The sequence below is a fragment of the Neocloeon triangulifer genome, unplaced genomic scaffold (assembly GCF_031216515.1).
Source record: "Neocloeon triangulifer isolate White Clay Creek 2 clone unplaced genomic scaffold, ASM3121651v1 ptg000017l, whole genome shotgun sequence".
Lineage (NCBI taxonomy): Eukaryota > Metazoa > Arthropoda > Insecta > Ephemeroptera > Baetidae > Neocloeon > Neocloeon triangulifer.
The window spans coordinates 832,925-852,739 of NW_026775559.1; the positions used below are offsets into that span (position 1 = coordinate 832,925).

General features: G+C 42.2%; 3 protein-coding genes across 8 annotated transcripts in view; all 3 read left to right on the forward strand.

The window, feature by feature from the left end:
• The window catches only part of LOC132203744 (fasciclin-1), a 91,413-nt gene extending 88,834 nt beyond the window's left edge, over window positions 1-2,579 (forward strand). For all 6 annotated transcript variants that reach the window (XM_059631734.1, XM_059631737.1, XM_059631736.1 and 3 more), the window contains one exon: window positions 26-2,579. In XM_059631734.1, coding sequence (XP_059487717.1) covers window positions 26-219 — 194 coding nt within the window. In that variant the 3' untranslated portion in view covers window positions 220-2,579. The remainder of the gene's footprint in view (window positions 1-25) is intronic.
• On the forward strand, window positions 2,386-5,998 carry LOC132203290 (polyglutamylase complex subunit TTLL1). The gene is made up of 8 exons (XM_059630950.1): window positions 2,386-2,392; window positions 2,782-2,920; window positions 2,989-3,054; window positions 3,103-3,465; window positions 3,909-4,110; window positions 4,279-4,509; window positions 5,596-5,705; window positions 5,790-5,998. The coding sequence occupies exons 1-8, from the start codon at window positions 2,386-2,388 to the stop codon at window positions 5,941-5,943; spliced, it is 1,272 nt and encodes a 423-aa protein (XP_059486933.1). The 3' UTR covers window positions 5,944-5,998.
• Window positions 5,999-6,450: 452 nt separating this feature from the next.
• LOC132203745 (elongation factor 1-alpha) lies at window positions 6,451-10,166 on the forward strand. Its single transcript, XM_059631740.1, has 5 exons — window positions 6,451-6,598; window positions 7,853-8,217; window positions 8,305-8,472; window positions 8,657-9,481; window positions 9,602-10,166. Exons 2-5 carry the CDS (start codon window positions 7,894-7,896, stop codon window positions 9,671-9,673), a joined length of 1,389 nt encoding a protein of 462 aa, XP_059487723.1. The 5' UTR covers window positions 6,451-6,598; window positions 7,853-7,893; the 3' UTR covers window positions 9,674-10,166.
• The last annotated feature ends 9,649 nt before the right edge of the window (window positions 10,167-19,815 follow it).

A 19,815-nucleotide genomic window follows, 5' to 3' on the forward strand; every position in this document is an offset into this window, starting at 1 on the left:
ACCCGGACCACTCTGTGATTTCTAGGCTACTACCTCGAATGGCAAGGCGAGCGCATCCTTGTCTCCCGACCTGACGTCGAGTGCACTAACGGCATCATCCACGTTATCGACACGCCTCTGCTGCGAGACGCGGACGTCCGAGTGACCGGAGGAGTGGACGGTCTGGCTCCACTCATGTCTGTGCTCACCCTTCTGGTAGCAGCCACCCTTGCCTTCTAAGAATTTCACCCGCCAGCCAAACAACTTTTGAGTCTCAAACTTTTGATTGTTGAATGTTGCTGCTGCTGCTACTTAAAATTTCATTTCTGACCCCTGGCCTAGAGTAAAAGCTACGGGAATATTATCAACCTGGTTTCTCTAGTAGTCAGCACACACACATACACTCTCTTTCACCTCAACTAAATGATATGTTTAGTGTATTTATTTTTAGTTGGTTTCTTGTCGAGCAGACTTGAGATTTGTGATTTGAAATCACTTTGGGCTGGCGATTGATGTATCGCTTATGATGAAATACTGCAGATTTCCGGGCGGAAATTAGCTTTTGTTTTAATTTCATTCCGTCGTTTATTCTTAATTTTTTATACACTCCCAGCCCAAAAGGAGAGCGTTTTTTAATTTCATATTTTGAGTCTGCTTTAGTAGGTATAGGCGGATTTTAATTCCCCTAAAGAAGAGTAAAATTAATGAAAAAAAAAATGATGAGCCAGGCTCTCTTAGAACTGCCAAAACATGTTGGAGCATAATAGTGTCCCGCAATGTCCAAATCGAGGCAAGAGCTCTGACGAGCGGGCATTTCGCTGTACATTCCTCTGTTGAATTTGCTGGAGAGTGTCGAGAATGGGAACGAGATCTTAGGTCGTGAATAATATGCAGTATTTCTTTTCAACTTGATTAATTTCGTCAAGCAGAATTCAGTTTTGGCCTAAGAACCGAAAAATAGTAGAAAACAGTTCCGAACTTATCGGACGGAAAAAGGCAGTTGAGATTGATTCAATTATAATACCAGATATGACCACTACTGTCGCCGCGCGCTTTAATAAATACATGTAAATTGCAATAAAAACTTAACCTTTAGGAGGTTCTCCGAAAAGTCATACGAAGACACGACAAGAAAAACGCAAGCTTGAATGTACAATTCTGCTTGATTGCTGAGCTTTCGACAGCAATTAAAATCAAAGCAGATCGATGGACGAATAAATACGGTTGGTTTTGTTGCTTGAGTATTTTTGAGTGAATGGTTGATTTGAATATATAATTTTGTTCGTTTCAATCGGATGATCATCGCCGGTTGTAAAATGTAGCAGCAAAAAAATATCTTGTAAAAGAAGAGGTGTGTGCTGTTTAAAAGAAAAAATGTATAAGAAGAAGTGGATCGATGGACACCTGAATCTAATCCAACACAAAATATCAGTAAATGGAAGAAATTACATGTGGATATTTGCCTTTCCTTGTGTCTAACTAATAATTCTGGATGTATAACAAAACAAGATTGAGTGCTATTCAAAAAGAAGAGACCTTTGTTATTTTAGCATAGACTGTTTAGCCTGAATAGCACTCATTTTATATTTTGTATGCAGAGAAGAAGAAGAAGTGTACGACAAAATGATATTACTAAAATGATAATTATTCAGTTGACTGCTCTACAGCTTAAAAAAGTCGTCGGTTTAAGAGTAACATATTGACATGGTTGTGTAGTCATTCGCTAAATGATGATTATTTTTAAGATGCACCAAAATAAAATCTTTGAAAAAAAAATGCTAGTGTATAATACTTGATCACAATTATTTTACAGCAAGTACTATTGAGTATGCGAAAAAAGTTCTTACAAAATAATAAAAAATAAATTACTTCATTGTGATCTTGCCTGTTGATTGAGAAAAGTAAAACGCAAAACAAGCGCTGTTTATTTCACTACCAAAGCTTGAAAAAGTAGTAAAACTGCTGAAATGAAAAAAGTAACAAAACAAACGGAAAAAACTTAATTGCGTGAGTGGAGATTTTTGTATAGAGCATAATAAAATGACGCTATAGCAAAATGCAAGAAGTCGAGTGTGACTGCTGATGCACTTTCTTCTTCATCGTCTAGCCATTTTATTGATTGATCCATTTTGGGACGTGCATAATGATTCATTATTTTTGTATGATAAAAGTGCGTGGGTCACACTTGCCGCAGAGGGGAATGTTTCACCTTGCGCGCGGGGCGAAAAGGAACCCAAGTGTTGATTCTTTTACGACAAATCTCAAAGACACCGCTGTTTACTCGATTTCATCTCAAAACTGTAATGTTGTATGCAAGAAAAAACACTCAAATTAAGATATTGTATCACCAAGTCACCACCGAAAGTGAATTAATTTTATTGTCAGTTGAGTGGACTAAAATTATGAATGGAGAGTTTGAGGTAAAAAAAAAGTGGAAAGTATTTCATTGGGAATTTTAAGTAAGACCACACGTTAACTTGTGTTGGATCAACAGAATATGATAATGCAGATAATGAATATGACGATAAATTAATCCACCAGCTTGCGGTATTTGTGAAACTGTAAAATTTTAAATAGGCAATTAAAATTTGGAAACAGAATTTATTATTTCTTTTATTTTTCTAAATTCCTAAAATAACAAAAGAGAAAATATGAAATTCTAAAATAAACATTTTTAAGCCTGGAGCAAAATGGATTCGCAGAAAAGCTCAGGGGGAAAAGCATTCTAACGTGAAATTCGCAGTTGCCAAGGCAACGTTGACATGGAATTAAAATCTTTTTTGGGGCACAGATCAATATAAGTTCTGTGGATAATTTTGGTCAAAGACGTGAAAATGCGAATTGCTTTCTGTACAGATTTGGAGAAGTCCGTACTCGTAAGCAATTTTGAAAAAAGAGGATGGATTCAGGTCAGCCCAGACGAGGACTGGAACTTCTATTGGTATTTGTAATTTAGTTTAAATATTTTCCCAAGAAGTAAATTTGAACATTTTAAATATGACTTTCAAGGGCAGGAACGCTCACGTGCAGAAACATATTCAGCGTGGATAGTGGATACCGCATGAACGACTTTCAGTAAATTTAATTCTATATTTTAATTAAAAAAATTAATAATGTAATCAGGGCCATAAATCACTTTCCAAATCATTATGAGCTGACCAGAAAGGACCTTCTGATAAAGAACATCAAAAGGTACAGGAAGGAGTTGGAGCGCGAGGGCAGTCCTTTGGCCGAACGCTCTGAAACAGGAAGATATCTGCACTTGGATTTTGTTCCCATCACTTTCATCCTGCCCGCCGATTACAACATGTTCGTCGAGGAGTACAGGAAAAGTCCCTTGAGCACGTGGATCATGAAGCCGTGTGGTAAATCGCAGGGCGCCGGCATTTTTCTCATCAACCGCCTCTCAAAACTGAAAAAGTGGTCCAGGGAGAGCAAGACGCCTTTTAATCCAGCCATTGCCAAAGAATCGTACGTCATCTCCAGGTAAGAAAAATATTTATATATTTTTGCTATTTAAAAAAAAATCGGTAGTGAAGATTAAGATTGTAATCAGGATCAAAAGACACAATTTTGGTTACTTAATAAAAAGAGTTAAAAAAAATTTATATTAAAACTTCCGTGACAAAATGTAAAAAAAAAATAATAATAAAACACAAATAATAAATAAAAATGCTATAATTGCATTTAAAAAAATGATGAAAAACGAGTGGAAAAATTTCAGGACTTATTTTCAGACCTGAATTTAAAATTTTAAAAATATTGCAACTTCTGAAGCAAATAAAATAGAACGAATTTTTTTTACTGTTTTTCTTTTCTCAATCTATGAAGCTTTTGTGCTAAAAAAACCTGGAAATTTTCTACTAAAATTTGTTTTTTAAAGGGTTGAGGCGAAATTTTCAGCAAACTTACTTTTACATTTTTTATAGATATATTGACAATCCCCTCCTGATCGGAGGAAAGAAATTTGACCTGCGACTGTACGTGCTGGTGACCTCGTTCCGACCTTTGAAGGCGTATTTGTTCAAGCAGGGCTTTTGTCGATTTTGCACGGTCAAATATGACGCGGCCGTGCAAGAGCTGGACAACACGTTTGCCCACCTGACCAACGTGTCCATCCAACGGCAAGGAGTAATGATATATTATTTTCATTGAATTTTTAGATTTGATGAAAAAAAATTAAATCCGATTATTATACCTTGCTAAAGGAAATTTGGGTTTTTTACTTGAGAAAGTTTCAATTTTTAATTATTTTCATCCTTTTTATTTTATTTTATTCAATTTTAAATTTGATGGCAGGGCGAGTACAACAGCATGCACGGCGGCAAGCTGAGCGTGCAAAACCTGCGGCTGTACCTGGAGAGCACGAGGGGCAAAAGTGTGACCGAGCGGCTTTTCGCCAACATTTCGTGGCTCATCGTGCACTCGTTGCGCGCCGTGGCCTCCGTGATGGCCAGCGACCGCCACTGCTTTGAGTGCTATGGCTACGACATCATCATCGACAGCAAACTCAAACCGTGGCTTATCGAAGTATGAATAATTCATCCAAAGAGCAACCGCACCAATACTCGCGCCCTATCTTGATTTGAGATTTCAGGCAAAGCCACGAGTCGCTTCATCGTGATAAATTAGCTCAACTCAAAGTGCAAAATTGACAAATATTTGCAACGTTTCCTCTATCATTTTAAAGATCTTTTATTAAGTTGATGTTTAATTTGTCCAAAATGACTATGAATACTATTTTCGTTTTTGATTTATATTTTATATAATATATTTTTTTAATTATAATATACAAATATACGTGAAAAACGCTGAGAATTTTTTTATTCTTAGCCGATTTTAAACGTTCAAAAACATAATATAATGTAGTTTCACTAATTAATATTTATGAATATATTTTAAGCAAAACAAATATAACCTTAAGCTTGGTGGAAATAAATCGAATTTTAATTTAATGAATCTGAAATCAAAAATCATAAGTAGTTTTGATATAATTATAAAGATGGAAATAAATTTTGAAAATTAAAAGGAACAAAATTACATTGAACAATCGCAATGTGACTAAAAGGGCATAAATTTAAAATCAAAATCATGTAGTTTTGAATAAAAAAATTAGTGAACTGAAAATTTAAAATTACTTTTTAAACAAATTTGAAAAGAAAAATGACAAAGTCAGTTCATTTTTTAAAGCTACAAAGGGTTTGTACATATAGATTGTGCCGGGTTTTGCTTAATATTTAATTTTTAGTTAAGAGTATAATTTTAACTTTGATCTTCAGCTCTAAAAAGTACAAAATATGATTAATAAATATTAAATAGATCAATTTTTTTAATGTTATCAATAATATTAAATTTAAATTTATTTAAAAAATTTTTTTATTTAATTTAATAAATTTTTCATAATTAATAATTAACGTGTTCTATATAAAAAGTTGAATAATTAAATGAATCATTTTAGACACGCGATCCTCTTGATGCACTTTTTATAAATTTCTGCTCAAAACGACAAAAGAAAAAAGCGTACAGAGTAGGGTGTTCCGACATGAAACGGGATCATGGCGGATCAAACCGGGCAGGACATTTAATCCCGCGTGGTAAAGTGCACACTTTTTTTAGGTGAACGCCTCGCCCTCTCTCACGTCGACAACCGTGAGCGACCGGATCCTGAAATACAAGCTCATCAGCAATATTTTGAGTATTGTGTTGCCTCCGGACGGAATGCCTGAGTAAGGGAAATACAACGCTCGCGAAAACTCCACCGCAAAACCGCGAGCAGTTTTTGATAAAATAAATATTGTTGAAATTTTCAGCGTGAGATGGAACAAAACACCCTCGCCCGAGGCGCTCGGGAATTTTGAGCTTTTGTTAGACGAGGATTTGGCCGCCCAGGACGACGCGGGACCATCGTCCTCCTCCAGCCATGGCTCGGCCAGATATGGAAGACCTTCCAACCGATGGAAGTGAAGATTAAATTGGATGGAATTAAAATAAAATTAATAAAATAAAATACAATCGATTATTCTATTTCAATTATTTCAGGAAAAATTTCAAACAAGAATTATGCAAATTGATATTTAATTAATTTAATTATTTTTTAGTTGAGGAATTATGGGGCAATTTTTCCAATTTTATCAATTGAACTGAAGAATTAAAAAAGTGACTTTTATTTCTGGATAGTGATAGAACCAATACATAGTTCTTAAGTTCCAAGGATATAGCTTTTGAGCGTAAATTCACGGTTTGTCTGGGCCTTTCTAATTTAATCAATGTAAATTTTGGGCCACGTGTTCTAGAAAACATTCAAAAGATTCAAAATTTCCCGCCTCTCTGAGGAAATTAGAAATTTTTGCTAAATTCCTGGCCTAAAAACCTGCCTAGGGTCGCAATTTCCTCACTCAAGTGAAAAGAAACATCTGGTGACGAATTCCAGAAAGATTCGTCTCATCAACCAGAGGAAAATTTCGAGAATTTTTGAAAAAAGAACCGTAGGCGTTGATTCGGGATAGTTCGTGTTAGGAGGTGGGAGCGCCTTGCATTGACTCGTGTGAACCCCGAAGCCGATCGCCTCCTCTGACGTACCCCGCTATTGCTCTATCTCTTTTTGCCGTGGCAGCGGAAGGTGAGTGTTTCTGGTGTCTCTAACTCTTTGCAAATCCACCTTTTCCCATTGATTTTACAAGCCATCAGGTCTCGGTAATCATTTCAATACGTTTTTGGCGATTCCTTTTACGCGATTTGCGTCATCGCTGAGCCGATTTTTCGGCCGATGCGGCGAAATCTGCGTTTGAAATCTGAAACTTAGTCGCCGACCGGCGTGGCCGCATGGCTGTTGCCGACACTTTTAAACTTTTCTGACAGCTACTTCCCTGTGGGCCCCTTAATTGCCTCTACAATCGTGTACTGCCCTAAATAATAATTTTCCGAATTTCAACTTGTTCGCCCGGTTTTCGTTCCGTTTTCGCATAAAATTCCTGGTGAAAGTTGCACCGGTGTGGGAACTTTGGCAACTACTTTTTGTTTGTTGCCGTCGTGAATTCCTATGGGCGCCTTGATTACGAACTTCATCTCTATTTACTTCTTTTAATTTTCATACTTTTGAAAAGTTGAACTTAATTTGAATTACATTGAGCGGTGTGGTCTGGGAATTTTACCTGGGCATCTGCGAGCGTAGGTGTCTCGACCACATTACGCCTTCTTCCACCTTGCAGAAAACGTGAATTAAATTTTTTTGCCGGCCAATATTTTTTTCTTTTAAACAATTTTTAACAAACTTGAGCCTCTTTTCAAACCTGTCGCATTATTTCTAAGCGAAACTTAAGAAAAGCCATGAATTTTAAATGAATAAAATTCAATAAAGCCACATGGCTCTTTTGCGCCGGCGAGAATTTCAAAACCTTTACAAATTTCAAACCGGTCGAAATGTTCATAAAAACATTCATTATATTCCCGTTCTTTCTTATAATTGCATCATTTTTTTAATCCGTTTTTCTTCGGGAAATTTCCAATTTCTTGAACCTTCGGCCTCTTTTACAAGGCGGTCAGCCTAAGCCGGGACTTGTGTGTTTCTAACCCTGAGCACCCCTGTACGCCCCCGCCCTAACTTGCGTGTTCCCTATTTGGTTATTCGGTAAATGTCACTTGCAAATCCGGCGTGCGCCGTGAACGCAATTAAAGGAAACATTGCTGCGGAAAGCAATCGATGATGTAGCAGTGACGTTGCCATTCAAGATGGCGTCGCCCCTAAAGAAGCCCACGATGGCTCTCGCAGCGGCTCCTTTCGTGCTCATACCGTTAGCCGAGTATAATTGCATTTCGCGCTAATCATTTTTGCTCTTCGCACGGAAAAACTGACTGGCGTCTTTTCTTTTTGCAGTTTAAGGACCCGAGCAAACCAAGACTCAAACTCTCTCCAAAATGGGAAAGGAAAAGGTTCACATCAACATCGTGGTCATCGGCCACGTCGACTCCGGCAAGTCGACCACCACCGGCCACTTGATCTACAAGTGCGGTGGTATTGACAAGCGTACCATTGAGAAGTTCGAGAAGGAGGCCCAGGAAATGGGCAAGGGTTCCTTCAAGTACGCCTGGGTACTTGACAAGCTCAAGGCTGAGCGCGAACGTGGTATCACCATCGACATTGCCCTGTGGAAGTTCGAGACTGCCAAGTTCTACATCACCATCATTGACGCCCCTGGACATCGTGATTTCATCAAGAACATGATCACTGGAACTTCTCAGGTAATTAATCTCTTTCAAAGAAATCACTAAATTATATTTTATTTAAAAAAAAAAAATCCCGTCTAAATCGTATAATTCTCTATTCAGGCTGACTGCGCTGTGCTGATCGTTGCCGCTGGTACTGGTGAATTCGAAGCCGGTATTTCCAAGAACGGACAGACCCGCGAGCACGCTCTGCTCGCCTTCACCCTTGGAGTGAAGCAGCTCATTGTTGGTGTCAACAAGATGGACTCCACCGAGCCTCCTTACAGCGAGGTAATTATAATTTTCGTTTTTCAATTAAACATAAAATTTATTGCTTAATTAAAAGAAGCTTAAATACAAATAATATTCTTAGTTAAATTGGAGTTTTGGGAGTGGAATCAAACTAATTTACAAATTAGCTTTTTTTGTTTCAATCTTTAGTACAGTTTTACTTATTGTTCTTGTCCTCTCCTAGTCTCGTTTCGAGGAAATCAAGAAGGAGGTCGCCAACTACATCAAGAAGATTGGTTACAACCCCGCCACCGTGGCCTTTGTGCCCATCTCCGGCTGGCACGGCGACAACATGCTTGAGCCCTCCGAGAAGATGCCCTGGTTCAAGGGATGGAAGATTGAGCGCAAGGAGGGAAATGCTGACGGCAAGTGCCTGATTGAGGCCCTCGACGCTGTCCTGCCCCCCAGCAGGCCCACCGAAAAGCCCCTGCGTCTGCCCCTTCAGGATGTCTACAAAATTGGCGGTATTGGAACAGTGCCCGTGGGTCGTGTGGAGACTGGCATCCTGAAGCCCGGTATGGTGGTGACCTTCGCCCCTGCCAACATCACCACTGAAGTCAAGTCAGTGGAGATGCACCACGAGGCCCTGACCGAGGCTCTGCCCGGTGACAACGTTGGCTTCAACGTTAAGAACGTCTCCGTCAAGGAATTGCGTCGTGGATACGTTGCTGGCGACTCCAAGAACAACCCTCCTAAGGGTGCTGCTGACTTCACCGCTCAGGTCATTGTCCTGAACCACCCCGGCCAGATCTCCAACGGATACACGCCCGTGCTTGATTGCCACACTGCTCACATTGCCTGCAAATTCTCCGAGATCAAGGAGAAGTGCGACCGTCGTACCGGCAAGACCACTGAGGATGCCCCCAAGTCCATCAAGTCTGGTGATGCCGCCATCGTCATCCTGGTCCCCACCAAGCCCATGTGCGTTGAGAGCTTCTCGGAGTTCCCTCCTCTTGGACGTTTCGCTGTCCGTGACATGAGGCAAACCGTGGCTGTCGGTGTCATCAAGGTGAGACTGTTTTTTTTAAAAATTGCTTAAATTGAATTAAAATGACGTTTTTTCCTTTTTGATCAATTTGAATATATTTCAAAAAAACATTTGCTAATTTGCCAACTCTTGTTTTTGCAGAGCGTGAACCCCAAGGACTTGAGTGCTGGTAAAGTCACCAAGGCCGCCGAGAAGGCCCAGAAGAAGAAATAACTAGCTGAGAAGCCAGGCACGGTCCTGTCGTTTAAGCAGCGGCGACAAACAAAACCTACATCAGCAACATCCATCAAATTTGGCATAGCGGGGGAGCCACCACCTTTTCTTCCGGGCCTGGGTACATTTGTAACGACGGTTCCGCAACCTCTCTTCAGGGCACCCCGCCCTTCAAGCAGGGTCCGCTTCAGATGCAGCCAGCCTCCCCTTCCTCTTTCTTCGATCCTTGCCCTAACCCTGTTGCTCCTGCTTTTCCTCTCCAAATGGCTCCTTAAACACTGTTGCCATCGAAAAGAATTTAGAAGGAAAGGCTGGCTAAACAGCTTAATTTTCTCCCTATTTTAATTGTATACCTGACTACGAAAGCAGTTTGTGTTGAATCCTGTCACGTCGGCAACCCTGAAGAGAGGCTTGCAACAAGCCAATCGCATTTTGATTCATTAAGCTGGAAAATTGATTTTTTAAGTTCCATTATTAAAGAATCGAAGAACAATTTTTTTAGTTTCTTTCCATTCCTGCACTGATTAAAAGTATCTAAATGTCTGTGTTAAGTAAGATTCATTTTTAAGGCAGGTAGAAGGTGGATGCGATGAATAAAAAATACACAAAATACTCAAATGGGAATTTTGATTGCAAATTTCCATAAAAAGAAATAAGACAATTTTTAAATTAAATACGTAAATTAACTAGATAAAAAGTAACTGAAGATCGTTTTATGGGGGCAATGAAAGGGTTGTGGAATTATTCTGCCATGATTCCGCAATCTGCCAAGAGGTGGCATCGCAAACCTTGGACTAATCTCGTCGCAAGAAAATTATTATAGACTCATCGCCTGACGACGAGCAGAGCAACCGACCATGGGTCGTTCGGGGGCGAACAACCAAAACTTAAAAAAGCAACAGCATCGCGTGCCACCCTTTACTTAACAATCTCATTAACTCGGAAATTTTGAATTCAGGCATTCAACACCGCGATGACGCAGAAAACTATCGACGGCCTGGTGCGCATCTGCCGGCGTGATTTTGCCGGATTTTCAATCTCCTGGTTAGGAAAAATTTAAAATTAATTTATTCCTATTTTAATAGATTGCAGGCAAGAGGCTTTTGTTAAATAAAGTACTGATTTTTTTCAGAAAACTTCCAATTTGTAACTCGACTATTTTCAGGAAATAAAAGGAATTAAACAAAATAAGTTACTGCTGTGGGTTTGGTTATATTCCCTATAAATGGTACACTTCTAAATATTTGAGATTTGATTTAATTTTTTGGGAATACAGTCTTGGTTTTTCGGGAAGGGGTTGCAGAAAGGGCGCTCTTGAGCGGGGTCGTAGCTGTGGGCGGCGGCAGGCAGCAGGAACTATTGCCTCAGAGGTGGCTGGTCAGCTGGCAGCAGCAACGGTCCGGACACCTGCGGAGGTGGTTGACTCGCAGCAGGACGTGATGGTCGGACGGATGGCAGCGGCCGGTACCAGGTCTTCTCCTGAGGGCCACGGCAAGGCAGGTCACCGTCTGGAGGGCCTGGGAATTAGGGGAATAGTGAGTATGGGCTGGTTATTGATAAAATGGTTGTTGTATTTAATGCAACAACACAGTCGGACTCAGTTTACCTGGGTTATTTGCAGGCACGGGTTTGGAGGGTGACTTGTAGCAGCCGGGGTGGAGTGTCCGGGTTAGGCGCCGCTTCTGTCCGACGTCGCTGTCCGGTGAGAGGGTCCGCCCTAGAACAGTATTGGGGCCATCAGTTGACCGCAAAGGAACTAGAGGGCGTATCTCTTACCGTCAAGGTTGGACGGGACAGGTGCAGCTCGGGATCCTCTGGCGGGGGCACAACTGACCAGGGTGGAGGCAAGGGAGGCCGTCCGGTCGGCTGGGACGGAACGGTCTGCTTGTGGTCGAACCTGGGAACAAAGAGTTAACTTTTGAGTTCCTCCGTCAGCAGCAGTGGCAAGAGAGTCGCCTACCTAATCGGTAAAAGGCGGATCTGCAAGTCGTGCTGCGGCCGACGGGGGAGCTCCTTATATACCATAAGCACCCACCCACTTTTCATAAACAAAAGATTGCCCTTCTACTAGAATATTCCCACCCATCGGTCGACGTGAGAGAATTCAGGCAACCTTTGTACCTGAATTCTCCAACGTCAAAAGAATTTACTTTTCATCCCAAAAATAGACTTGTTAATTCTCAACAATTGATTTCCCACAAAAGATTATTAGACTGATTTTTAAAATTAATTTCACTACTAGGATTTTAATTTTAAAACCCACTTAACAAAAAATATTCATAAAAAAAAAACTAAGAACCAAACGTACATAATGCATTAACAAAACCCCGTAAATTAATTTGATTTCTCTTAACAAAAACAATCCTTAAATTTTAATACCAACTCCCCCCCCATTATGTACTTTGTTCTCTAAATAGCAGTCTTTGTGCTCTGATCAAAAAATAACATTTAAAACAATTTCTTACTGTGTAATCTGTGTGTTGTGAATGTGTATGTTTATGCCAAATTGCAGGTTTGGTGTGTTTATGTCTGAGCAAGAGGGGGCGTACCAGCAACAAGTGGTTGTGGGTAGCTCGTGTGGTGGCAGCACCGGTTTGTTTGGGTGTTTGGATTTCTTTGAAAATGGTGGCGGTGCATGTATAATTTGCCGTGTTCTGAACTGAATTAACTTAATGTGCGTGCTTTTCGCAACAATTCGGGTCTCCTAGGGCACAGGCGGCTTTCCTGGACAGTGCTGGATTCGGACGGAGGCCGAATTTGTCCACGGCTGAGGATGTTCTATCCTTTGAAGGCGTGCGAGTTGGTGCCGCGGGACGTAAGTTTGTTGAACCGGCACTCGCCGTTCGTGTCCTTTGCGTCCCTGGTGGTCGCCCTGGGGGTCGTCCCCTTCGTGTTGGCGTCGATGACCGACCTCTTTGAATTGCAGGTGTTCGTACCGGCGAGTCGGATGCCGTCCGCGTGGGATGGCGAGCCCGGATGGCACTCGGGAAACGGCTTGGCGTCCGTGATGGACGGCCTCTCGGAATGCGGGAGCGGCTGAAGTCGTCGGCTGCCGAATCATCTGGCTCGAAGGTCGGCAAGTCGTCGTCGTTGTCGACCGTCGAAGGCAGAAGAGAACGAGTTGCTGGTAAAGGTATTCTACTTCTCGGCACGGGCGGAAGGGTTAAAATGGTTCGCGGGGCGGGTGTGGGTGGAGGGATTTGCTGGTTTAATGAGGGTGGTTGGGCAATGGGGTTTAATATCCCCTGTTGAATATTTGTATTTTCCGCTGGTTTTGCGAAAATTACAGCCATTGGTGCTTTGTGAAGTTTTTCCAATCTCCTCATTTTGCCCAAGTGGTACTTAAATTGTTTTCCCGTGTCCACATTTTCTAATTTATAAGTTGTGGGACCTAATTTATCAATTACACGGAATGGACCTTTCCATCTGCCGGCAAATTTATTTTGTGGGGTTTCATTTTTAATTACCACCCTGTCACCAAGGCGTAATTCGTCGTAAACTTGTTCTGAACCACCAGCCTTTTGCCATGTTTTATATTTGGAAAAAAGGTCTTTTGAAATAGCTGCTTCCCGTGCTAATTGTAAATCTAGTTTTAACAAATCCAAGTACTCAGTTGGTTGGAAAAACTCTTCCTGCTGATTGACATTCATGTCTGGGTGGGTAATTTCATCCCAGGGGAGTTTCATGTCAAAGCCAAACATTAGTTTATTTGGGGAGAAACCTGTAGCTGTGTGAACATTTGCTCTTATAGCTAGTAGGGCAAATGGGAGGAAATCACTCCATTCTTCATCTGTTTCATGCTCCGTAAAAATAGCTATGAAGTCAATTAACCCTTTGTGCACTGCTTCTACTGAATTTGCATTTGGTCTATATGGCGATGTTGTAATATGCTTGATTTTTAATATTTCGCAGACTGACTCAAATAGCCTGGAGACGAAGTTGGTTCCATTGTCGGTGATGAGGCCCTCGACTGCTCCATAGCGGCAAACTACGGTCTCGACAAAAGCTCGTGCCACTGATTCTGCTGTTTGATCTTCTAGAGGAGCTGCTTCTACATATTTGGTATGTGCCTCATACATTGTGAGAATGTATTTGAACCCTTTCTTTGTTCTAGGCAAAGGTCCTACAATATCGGCATACCAAAGTTCTCCAACTCTGACTGCCGTCTTTTGTATCTGCTGAGGGGCATGAAGTAGCTGGTTCTGTTTTCTATACTGGCATTCGACGCAGTTATGAAGGTGGTCTGATATCGACTGATCCATCTTCGGCCAGTAGTACCTTTTGGTAAGGGCTTCTCGTAATTTCGTCGTCTTCCAATGTCCCCCCCAAGCTGTTTGGTGGTGGAGCAGCATTATCTTGAGAACGTGATCATTGGGGATGCACAAGCGAGCCGTTGATTTTCCCCATTTATAGAGAAGGCCTCGTCTGTCGAGGAAATATTCGCCTTCATCTGACATTTTGGGCTTTTTGTTTATAATATCCTTCCATGCTGGATCTTGCGCTTGTGATTGTTTTAATTGCTCAACATTCAATCCATGTTTGAGGCCTAAGACCAGTTCTAATTTTTGTGTTCCTATTTGCAGAACGTCTATTTCTGGCCTGGAGAGAAAATCTACTCGCTGGACTGTTTTTCCTGGGGCGTGGTGGACCACAAAATCAAACTGCTGCAGTTGGAGAATCCATCTTCCAAGCATAGGTTTGAGTGGTTTTGTGTGTAGGAGCCATTTCAAACTGCTGTGATCTGTCCACAGGTGGAATAAGTTTCCTTCCAGGTACACCCTGAAGTGTTCAACTGCTGCAACGACGGCGAGACATTCGAGTTGGCAGGCTGAGTAGGCCTGTTGTGCGCCTGCCAGTTTTTTGCTGAAGAACGCAACTGGTCGTCGCTCTTCGTCGGTGTCCCCCTGTTCTAAGACAGCTGCGACAGCTTTCGCACTTGCGTCTGTTGTGAGGTGAAACGGCTTGGTGAGGTCTGGGAAAGCCGTTGTCACCATATTTTCCAGTGCCTGAAGCAGGTTTTGGTAAGACTCCTGTTGCTCTTTTTGCCACCTGAATTTTGGCTTTTTTCCCTTAAGGACGTCTGTGAGAGGAGCGACTATCTCGCTGTATGATGGTATGTGTCGTCTGTAGAAGTTCCCCATCGCCACTAATCCTTTGATTTCTTTCACAGTTTTTGGCTGTCCTCTGTCCTTGATGGCTTTCACTTTGTCTGGATTTGGGTGCACACCGTGTTCGTCGATGATGAAACCCAAAAATTCTACTTGAGTTTTTATCAGCTGACATTTGGCTGGGCCAAATTTCAAACCCAAGTGGATTGCTCGTTGAAACGTTTCGTCCAGTAAGCTGATCAGCATAAGAATTGTAAGGGCATAGAGACAAAAGTCGTCGATGAAGATTACCACTCCCTTTTTCCGTTTATCTGCATAGCCTTGTAAAATCGTTTTGCTGAATCGGGGTGGTCCATTTTTTATTCCATAGGGCATTCTTGTAAATTCAAAGTGGCCATCGTCGCAAGTAAATGCTGTTTTCTCTCTGCTTCTTTTTGAAAGGGGTAGTTGCCAAAATCCATTTGTCATGTCTAGTACGCAAAAATATTTACTCCCTGCAAACTCGTCTAATATTTCTTGCGTATGTGGGTAGGGGTAGACGAGTGTTTTTGTGACTTTATTTAGGGCTCGGAAATCCACGCAGCAACGCCATTTTAACTTTCCATCTGTTGTTTTCTTTTTTACAAGAAGGAGAGGTGATGAGTATTCACTGGTGGATGGTTGTATCACCCCCATTTCGAGCATTTCTTTTACTGCTTTTGAAATCTCGTGTCTTTGGAGGTATGGCACTCTATAGGGCTTTAATCTAATGGGGGGCGTGTCTCCTGTGTCTATTTCCACCTCTTCATCTTTTATTAATCCCAGTGTATTTTCTCCATAAGCAAATGCTTCTTTGTTCTTAATTAGCATTTTCTTGAATTGTTTCAGGTACTCTTGTGGGACGCTTTCTAAGTTGAACAGAGCAAGGAATTGATCGTCATCCATTGGAGGTCCAGGAGTGTCCGGCCAGACCGGAGGTTCTCTTACATCAGATGGCTTGGTTTTCTGCATACAGTTTTGGCACAGCATGTACTCTTCGTCAGCGATGCCCGCCGTTCCACAATCAAAACATTTTTCTTTTCGGTCTGTTATTAAACTTCCAATTGCTCTAACTTCTATTTTCTCATTTTCTACGTGTTGCAGCACTTCGAGTTTTTTAAGATGGCTGGAGGTTAACTGGATGGGTTCATCACTTGAATTTATAAACAGAACCTGGACGTAACCATCTTTCTGAACTACAGAAAGGGTTGCTGGAAGTTCTTCATGTTTTTCTTCTGTGAAAAGATCAATGCCCTGAATGGTGAGAACTTCTGATTGTTTATATGTTGTTCTGACTGGCAACGCTGCTATTGAGTTTGCGGGAATTGTTGGCCTTTTTGTTTTGAAGCTGTGTACTAAAATTGGATTTTTTTCAGGTTTGTCGGGTCTGAAGTTCTGTCGGTGGAATGGGAGCTTTTTACTAGTTTTATTCGTCCATCTGGCATAACCTCTATCAGCTCTTCGTATTTTGCCACCATTAGAAACTGTTATGCAGTTTGCTGCTTGAGGTGTGAGAAGTAGGAGTTTGACTTTTCCCCAATGGAAACCTAATGAGTCCTCCGAAACCAGTAAGTTCACTTGATGGCGTACCAGAAAATCTTGTCCTAACAAAGCTTCAAAATTGACTCTTCCAGTTTCAACGACTACAAATGAGTGGACGTAATAGTGGTCGTCTATTTTGATTTCAACGTCTGCTTGTCCCAAGACTTTAATTTGGCTTCCATTTGCTGAACCAACTCTATGTTGAAACGGAATTAGTTGAAGGTTGAGTCTATCAGCTATCTTTTTTGTTAACAAGCTGACATTTGCTCCGGAATCAATCAAAAGGCTGGTGAGTAAACAATTATTCAGCATGGCGAGAAGAGTGTAACTTGCACATGGTCTGACTAAATTAATCTCTATCTGACATTGCAGGGTAGTTTCTTTCGCTGGCTTCAGTCTGCTACGTTTTTGCTGATTTGCTGATTCGCAGTCTGTTGATGAATCTGTTCCTGATGAATTTGTATCTGACGAATTTGTATCTGATGAATTATCATCACTGGTTTGAACTCCTACGCTGATTTTATACGGAGGTGGTGGAAGTTTATTTGTTTCTGTATGAAGTGGTTTTTGTGTGTTTTTCCGAGACTCATTGCGAGGAGCAGCTTGTTTAGCTGGCTCCTCTAATTCATGTTTTTTGTTTTCGCAGGACAGTCATATGGGCAATGTCCCGGTTTCCGACAGTAACCACAAATGAGTTGAGGACAGTCGGCAACCCAGTGACCTTCCTCTCTGCAAAGATTACAAATCTTTGGTCGACTTGGTGAAGACGAGCGAGATCTTGAGCGAGTTGAGTAGCGCCTGTCATTGTAGGGAGAATTCGGCCTCGAATCTTGTCGACTGCTACGTTCTGGTCTTGTAGGTGGAGCAGGTAATGCTAGCATTTTTTTTCTTGGTTTCTCTTCCTCAATTTTGGCTTCTCTAAAACGTACTTCTTTTTCAGGCTGCTTCGCATTCACCATGTTGGCCATGTTGGTCATGTTCCAGTACGCTGTGGCCATGGCATTTGGTTGAGGAGCCCAATAAGGACTTTGTGTTTGTTGTGGAGGTACTTGGCCCATGTACGGAGGCATCATCTGATTGTAGGCTGGATAATGTGGCCCATACATTTGCGGTTGTGCAGAAGGAGGAGGTTGGGGCGCCCATTCATTTGTTTGCCACAAATTTTGCATCATTTGTGTGGCAATGTCCACTTGGTTTGTCATTATTGGATGTTGAGGAGTTGTGTTTGCTTGCATATGTGCTGCCTTTGTGATGTTTAAGGTTTCCTCTGCAGTGAGAGCTGCTTGACGCGCTTGGGCCATTGATTTGACAGTTTGCGGCCCCACGATGAAGTACAGCTCAGGACGTAGACCTTCAATGAATTTCTTAAAGCAACGTTGGTCCCATATATTTTTATCTCCTTCTGGTGTGACGCCCATGGGGATGGTTGTTCGTCGACGCAGTTTAGCAGCCTTGCTCTGAACGTTGTGGTAGTATGTTTCTACGCTTTCGTACTGTCCCTGCTTTAACTCGTTAAATTCCCTTTCTAGTTGCTTGTCACTAGTTGGAGGACGAAATTCTGCTCGGAAAGCTTCCTTCAGAGAATTGACGTTGGCTAGGACTGTGCCGTCTAAAGCACGGACAAATTCTCGTGCTCGACCAGACGTTCGCATTTCCAAGACCCACTTGGTATCGTGTGGTTGGAGGCCATTGTAATTTATGAGTCCTTCCACGGAGCACAAGAAGTCCTCAAGTGACGAACCGTCAGAACGGCCCGTGAATCTTGGGATCATGTCGACTGATATCATTGGTTTTAATAATTGGGCTATTCCTATTGCAGGTTGGAATCCCATTATTCCTGGAGGGGGCTGCAGACCTGGGGGTGGTGGTCCACCAGGTGGAGGAGGCCCACCAGGAGGTGGAGGAGGCCCACCAGGAGGTGGAAGAGGTCCACCAGGAGGTGGTTGGCCACCAGGGGGTGGTTGGTTACCAGGAGGTGGTTGCCAACCAGGAGCTGTGAGGGATGGGCCGAAGGGAGGATTTATCCAAGTGCTTTGTGTGATGCTTCCTGTTATATTTGTTGCAGAAGTTACTGGTGCAGTCGACGTTGTTGTTGTCGTCGATGCTGCTGTCGTCGTGGACGAGGAAGACATTGTGAATTTGTTCTATTTGTTTATTGTCAGTACTTTGCCTGTGTGAACCAGGATCGCCAATTTGGTTAGGAAAAATTTAAAATTAATTTATTCCTATTTTAATAGATTGCAGGCAAGAGGCTTTTGTTAAATAAAGTACTGATTTTTTTCAGAAAACTTCCAATTTGTAACTCGACTATTTTCAGGAAATAAAAGGAATTAAACAAAATAAGTTACTGCTGTGGGTTTGGTTATATTCCCTATAAATGGTACACTTCTAAATATTTGAGATTTGATTTAATTTTTTGGGAATACAGTCTTGGTTTTTCGGGAAGGGGTTGCAGAAAGGGCGCTCTTGAGCGGGGTCGTAGCTGTGGGCGGCGGCAGGCAGCAGGAACTATTGCCTCAGAGGTGGCTGGTCAGCTGGCAGCAGCAACGGTCCGGACACCTGCGGAGGTGGTTGACTCGCAGCAGGACGTGATGGTCGGACGGATGGCAGCGGCCGGTACCAGGTCTTCTCCTGAGGGCCACGGCAAGGCAGGTCACCGTCTGGAGGGCCTGGGAATTAGGGGAATAGTGAGTATGGGCTGGTTATTGATAAAATGGTTGTTGTATTTAATGCAACAACACAGTCGGACTCAGTTTACCTGGGTTATTTGCAGGCACGGGTTTGGAGGGTGACTTGTAGCAGCCGGGGTGGAGTGTCCGGGTTAGGCGCCGCTTCTGTCCGACGTCGCTGTCCGGTGAGAGGGTCCGCCCTAGAACAGTATTGGGGCCATCAGTTGACCGCAAAGGAACTAGAGGGCGTATCTCTTACCGTCAAGGTTGGACGGGACAGGTGCAGCTCGGGATCCTCTGGCGGGGGCACAACTGACCAGGGTGGAGGCAAGGGAGGCCGTCCGGTCGGCTGGGACGGAACGGTCTGCTTGTGGTCGAACCTGGGAACAAAGAGTTAACTTTTGAGTTCCTCCGTCAGCAGCAGTGGCAAGAGAGTCGCCTACCTAATCGGTAAAAGGCGGATCTGCAAGTCGTGCTGCGGCCGACGGGGGAGCTCCTTATATACCATAAGCACCCACCCACTTTTCATAAACAAAAGATTGCCCTTCTACTAGAATATTCCCACCCATCGGTCGACGTGAGAGAATTCAGGCAACCTTTGTACCTGAATTCTCCAACGTCAAAAGAATTTACTTTTCATCCCAAAAATAGACTTGTTAATTCTCAACAATTGATTTCCCACAAAAGATTATTAGACTGATTTTTAAAATTAATTTCACTACTAGGATTTTAATTTTAAAACCCACTTAACAAAAAATATTCATAAAAAAAAAACTAAGAACCAAACGTACATAATGCATTAACA

Coding starts and splice junctions, on each gene's coding strand:
- LOC132203745 (XM_059631740.1), top strand. CDS start 7,894: ATGGGAAAGGAAAAGGTTCACATCAACATCGTGGTCATCGGCCACGTC. Junction 8,218..8,304: donor TGATCACTGGAACTTCTCAG/GTAATTAATCTC, acceptor TTCTCTATTCAG/GCTGACTGCGCTGTGCTGAT. Junction 9,482..9,601: donor TGGCTGTCGGTGTCATCAAG/GTGAGACTGTTT, acceptor TTGTTTTTGCAG/AGCGTGAACCCCAAGGACTT.
- LOC132203290 (XM_059630950.1), top strand. Junction 2,921..2,988: donor GAGGACTGGAACTTCTATTG/GTATTTGTAATT, acceptor ATGACTTTCAAG/GGCAGGAACGCTCACGTGCA. Junction 5,706..5,789: donor CCTCCGGACGGAATGCCTGA/GTAAGGGAAATA, acceptor TGAAATTTTCAG/CGTGAGATGGAACAAAACAC.